Consider the following 5,854-nt stretch of genomic DNA (forward strand, 5'->3'; position numbering starts at 1 on the left):
ATTCGTATTAATAGCAGTTTATATTCATCAAAGTTCAGGGCTTGCTTTGCCAGATCCAATTATTTTACACAATGCAAGCAATTCTTCGGGCATTCCCAATGCTTTAGCAGCAAACCATTAATGTATTTTGTATTACTCTATTCAAACTCTGGTGCAAAAATGTGGTGAATCTGCTATCACTGGGTACACTGAAATAAGATTTTTTCCGATCTACTGGTCTCCTTTTGGACGGTTTTCACCAATGAAGTCTTAAAGATCGCCTATTCGACTTACATGACGGCATTGCTATATACGTAAATGAAAATGTTGCTTTCAAAAGAAGACGGGATCTTGAATTAAACAATGCAGATAGAGTATGGATTGAAGTTTCTCATTAAAAAAATGAATCTATCCTTTTTGGAGTTTTTTACACACCACATAGTGTGGATAGAGCATATATGCATTCCATTCAATATTCTACATGGCTAGCCAGAGAAACACGAATACATTATTCCAGGTTAAGGGTGTTTTAACATGCTTGCTCTTGCTGGATTTTGCATTAATGAAATATGTGTACAAGATGACCAAAGCAACTCATAAACGAGCCAACACATTATACTCAACAAACATATTTCATAATTAACTAAATATGTGAATCAGGATACGGTACTAATGATTGGAACAGGCGCTAAATCAATCAAATGACTTAAGAAGAATTATTGTTTATTTGTATTGACACCTTCGGGATTATCGCAGTAATTTGATCTGATTCTGCTGTCTACACACCAAAATTAGCTAATTACATTGGCATTCGCATGTGATATTGCATGTTGAGGAGTTTTCAACCCTTATTCGAGTAAAAATATATATTATATTATATATGTATTGAAATTATTTCAATCAAATCATTTTATATTATATATTTCGCTCAAAGTTTTAAGTAAAACATGAGCGGGACATTCTTGTCACTATGGACAGTCGTGCTTGCAGTTATCAATAAGAAGGTCCTCATTGCTAATGTATAATACAGCGCCGTCGCTTGCTTAAAACGTGCTCTATAATTATTAGTTATATCAAGCATGCTTTAGAACTGTGTAGTTATCAATGCCTTGATCCAAAATTTTGCTATCATGGCAGATGAAAATAAAACGACAGACGATGTTTTCGTGGATGGAAGAGGTGGAACATCCTGTCAATACAAAAATCACCTATTCAATATTTGGAAGGAATATATTGTTTGTTTTATTGATGTTTGAATCAGTTGTTATTGCTTTAGTTGAATTTACCATGGTGTGTGCAACTGATTTAATTATACTTGTAAATCAAGTTGCTAATGTATTGATTGTCTACCGATTATTGCGATAGGAGATGTTGCACTATACAATTCGTATGCGATTCATGTCCGATTGATGTTGACACCCCGAATTATACGCCAAAATTCTTAACTGTAGCATTAATTAGATCTGTATCAAATACATACACAATTGATAATATTTACGAATAATACAAACAAAATGAATATTTGATATAAAATGCTAGATTGTTATCATGCATGTCACTAGTAAAACATTTCATTTATTGTACCAGCGTATTCTGTTCAATAAGAATAATGCGCATGGTTGTGTTTGAGCCTTATGTTTAAATGCCTTTATATTACCATATTATATAATTATATAATGCAAAAGAAATGCATACAATGTCAGAGTACATAACATGTTAAACTTGCAATTTATTTCGGGCTTTCCTTTATTTTATTCGTGAACATACTACACGTTTGAACGTTCATGAACAAGGAGCCCACACTTGCACATCCATTCAGTTGTAGTCTTTATGAGCGAATATCATATGATTTAAACCAAATAATTTCAATGAAACATACAGCATACCATGAAAAACACAGCGTACCGTGACAAACGCACAGCATAGTAATAGACACCCTGGAATATCGATGTCAGAATTTGCTCGACATTCGCCCCAGCTCGATATTCTGGACTAGTGCCAAACAAACTACAGACTATAGTAAACACATAGCATAAAAATATACTAGTCTTGTGTTTATGCATTAGGCACGAGGCTACTGCTTGTGTCGGGAGATCAGCGCTTGATATATTACTTGTTTTCTTTGAAAGGCAATTTACGAGATTCCTTCTTTCTTTTCTACAGAGGTCGCGAGTATTGGTTTCGAAAGAGAAAACACTTTGTATTTAAATGTTTATATAGCTAATGGTAGCAAAGGCTATACGTATCGTGAGAATGGTTACTTCAACATTCGAGTATTACCCTCCATATTTGCAAACTCATAACCAAAAATATATGTGATCAAAACGAAAGAACAAATGGGGGAAAAGCATATCATAGATTACATACAAGGCCATAGTAATCTAATGTAGGTCATATCATCAGGAACAGGAAGAGCGTACGGGATAGAGATTTGCAATGTGTGCGCTTCTTAACACGCGGGTACAGGTGTGTTATTACGAGATAATATATAGACCTCGTTATACGTGTGCAATGCTTATTGGTATCCATAGTTCCGTCGTTTTTTTGTTGTTTTAGATGGTTGATAGTGTATGTAGTTTGGTAATGTCAATTTTTTTGTACTACGTACGAACGTAAACAATAGCAATGAACTGGTCTATATTATGTGTTAAAATGGCAAGCCTTTGATGCTTGGCAGCAATTTTTTTTTTGTTGAGTACATAATTATATGATTTCGTTTAATCACAATTAATACTTTGAAACCTAATTTAGAAATTTTATAACACATACTGTACTATCCATATATAACGCTCATAACAACACATACGTAGAATATACATCGGTAAATATAAATTATTAATGTTTGTGTCAACAATATAAATACGCTTACTTTACAAAATATTTACGATAATACCACATACATGTGACTTGATTAAACATTTATATATACACAACTGAAGAACAGTCATATGAAACGATTAATTTTGAAACGTTTGACAGACCATCCATTTCTCGACCATTTTGTCGTTGGTTCGTCATTACGTTCAAATCCGTGATTATAAAATCACGAATTACACATTCAACAGCTGAACACGCATCAATACCCAGCCATAAATGAAACAATCGGAGTACAAGACACATACATGGCCTAACAAACTTATTCATTATTTACAAATATACCTCTCCGTTTTTTATATACAAATATTCTACTCCGTTGTAAAAAAACACGTTTTTGCGTGGGCTATTTTTTATCCAGAAAACATTGTAAATGGGGCATTTGCCATTTAAGTGGGACACTTTCTTACCTTTTCACTTATTTACATAGATACATCAGGTAATGGAGTTCTTTTTCGTATTAAACGAAGCGTGTATTTCTTTAAAATAATCTGTATTGAAATATATTAGCCTGATGGATAAGACTGATTTTATAAGTAGATTATATATTGCTTTTAGCGAAAAATAGGCCCAGACAAAGTTTGGCTCAAACAAATGTAGTTTAGCGCGATTTCAACGATAGTATAATGCTTATTGGCACATGTCCGAGACGGTGTTCTCGGTGGAACTAGTACTTAGTGTATTCCTAAAATAAAACAGTTTAAAAGAATAAGATAAGATAAGATAAGATTTAGTTTGAGTCGGCAAGGGTTAAACAACAAACATAAGCTCAGACAGCTTGTGCAACCGACTATAAAACATGATGAATAAGAAATAACAAGTGTATAAAAGCTGAAAGACTGGAAACCATTTGTTCTACAATTAAAAGGCAGATATACATATAAATATATAGCATGATATTACAACATCAGATATGGAACTAAAAAAAAGATTTGTTTACATTAAAAGTCAGATAATTTTTTAAGAGAGAGAATAAAATATCAACTAGACACAGCATGCAGAGCATAAAAAACATATCAAGCATAAAGAGCATACATAGCATGCAGAGCATACAAAGCGTACGGAGCGTACAAAGCAACCAGAGTATACAAAGCGTAGGGCACATAAAGTATACATAGCATACATAGCAATTCATAGTATACATAGCATACATAGCAATTCAACGCAAATAAAGCACATGTTCTGACATCGATTAACCTGGAATGGGTAAAATCACTAAAATCGTACGACCCTTAGCCCAAAAGCTGATTTTTCTACACGTTTTAGGCTCTAGATGAACCAGGTTTCGCATCCAAATCGTCATCGATTGCGGACACTGGAGCTATGGCGTTCGATTTTGGTTGCGGTCGGGTGAACATCGATTCCTGTTCCTGCTGTTTCATCCCTAAAATCTTTCGAAGGGTTGCCCTGAACCTGGTCGAGGATGATGACGCTACATATAGAAAGAAGTTAATCGCAAAGTTAAGCTGATAGAAGAAAAAGAAGAATGATCTGACCCATTTCAGACGTATTTTCATGATAATGAATTGTTCGTAGTCCACGTGACCGGGTGGAACTGTCTGGGTTCCATTCCAAATCAGCTCCATCGATTGGACGATTCCAAGCGGCAGAACAAGCAGAACAAATGTGCTCGAAATCATCAGCAACTGGCGTGTGGCCTTTTCGTCGGTTTTCGTCATTGACGTTTGTGTCATCTGTTGACGCTTTATTTTATTTTTTCTAAGTTCGTTAATCATAATGCCGTTCAGGATCACGATAGAGACTGTCGGGAGCCACGTGTTCAACGCAACATACACGTAGATAATCTCTACGAAGATCGTCCTGCGCGTTTTGCATGCTTTGTATCCGAACACAGAATCTCCTTCAAATCCAGACACAGCAATTTTATGCAATGATATCAGCGTCACAACGGCGGAGACGATTATTAAAGTGATCACAGTCTTTCGTGGAGACCAGGTGCGAGCTTTAAAAGGGAATTTGATCATGAGGAACCTCTCAACTGTAAAGGATACAATGATCCATACGGATAACATACTAAACAGCTCAACGATCACACCGTGAAACGTGCAAAGGGATTCGCTGTTTTGGAATGTTTTGTTGGCCATTTCGCTATTCCCTCGAATGACTCCAATCATAAAGTTGAATATCAACGTGCCGATATCGTATATTGCGAGAAATGACAAATACAGATTCGATGTAGTCTTACGCATGTGTTTTCTTGTTAGGACAATAAATGAAAGGGCGTTTAGCAATACCCCCATGATCACTGTAAGCGCTGTCCCGTACGATAGCAGAAACCGTACGATTTTTACGAGTGGTAGAATATTCACCCAGTAGGCTCGTATGGAGCACGTCCAGGCCATTGCATCTCTCGCTGTGACATTCTTTCCTTGCAATTCTTCGACAACATCGAACGTGTACGGACACTCTGAGCCGCTTACAAACACGACGTCGTCCATCTGGAACAATAATTGCAAAATGCGAGACAATTGAGAAAAATAACAAGACTATAATAAGCATATTTTAGTCAAATGAAATGTTGTATAAAAATGCTCCAGTTAAAGTCTGTATAACGCTAAAAATCAACGAAAATTTCGTTAAGTGTTTCGTAAAGTAAAGTAAACGCCTTAACAATCAGTGTTCCTTATAGCAGTATCCAACATTTCAACGCTAGATGTGATATGATTACATAGATTTTTGTAGATACAAAATGCTCGTGTTTATTTATTTGTGGCCACAATTAATTCCCGCGAAAATATCTATTCATACAGCACACGAACACCATTTTAGTGTCCATTTGTCGTATGAATAAATATGCAAAACAATAATGAAACGAGCATTTTGCATCTACAAACATCTATTTTACCAGTCCACATCTGGCGTTGAAATTTCTGTAATTGCCATAAAGAAAACTGATTTTTAATTGGTTAAGTTTATTTTACGAACAATTGTATGAACTGTTCTTTGATTTTGAGTAGTTATGTTACTTTAAATATTGACA

General features: G+C 35.2%; 1 protein-coding gene across 1 annotated transcript in view; it reads right to left on the minus strand.

Annotated features, from left to right (window-relative positions):
* Window positions 1-4,050: 4,050 nt before the first annotated feature.
* LOC127865147 (FMRFamide peptide receptor frpr-18-like) overlaps window positions 4,051-5,854 on the minus strand; it is a 15,943-nt gene continuing 14,139 nt past the window's right edge. Inside the window, exon 3 of the mRNA XM_052405036.1 lies at window positions 4,051-5,312. Coding sequence (XP_052260996.1) covers window positions 4,116-5,312 — 1,197 coding nt within the window. The 3' untranslated portion in view covers window positions 4,051-4,115. The remainder of the gene's footprint in view (window positions 5,313-5,854) is intronic.

This window comes from Dreissena polymorpha, chromosome 1 (assembly GCF_020536995.1).
Source record: "Dreissena polymorpha isolate Duluth1 chromosome 1, UMN_Dpol_1.0, whole genome shotgun sequence".
Taxonomy (NCBI): Eukaryota; Metazoa; Mollusca; class Bivalvia; order Myida; family Dreissenidae; genus Dreissena; species Dreissena polymorpha.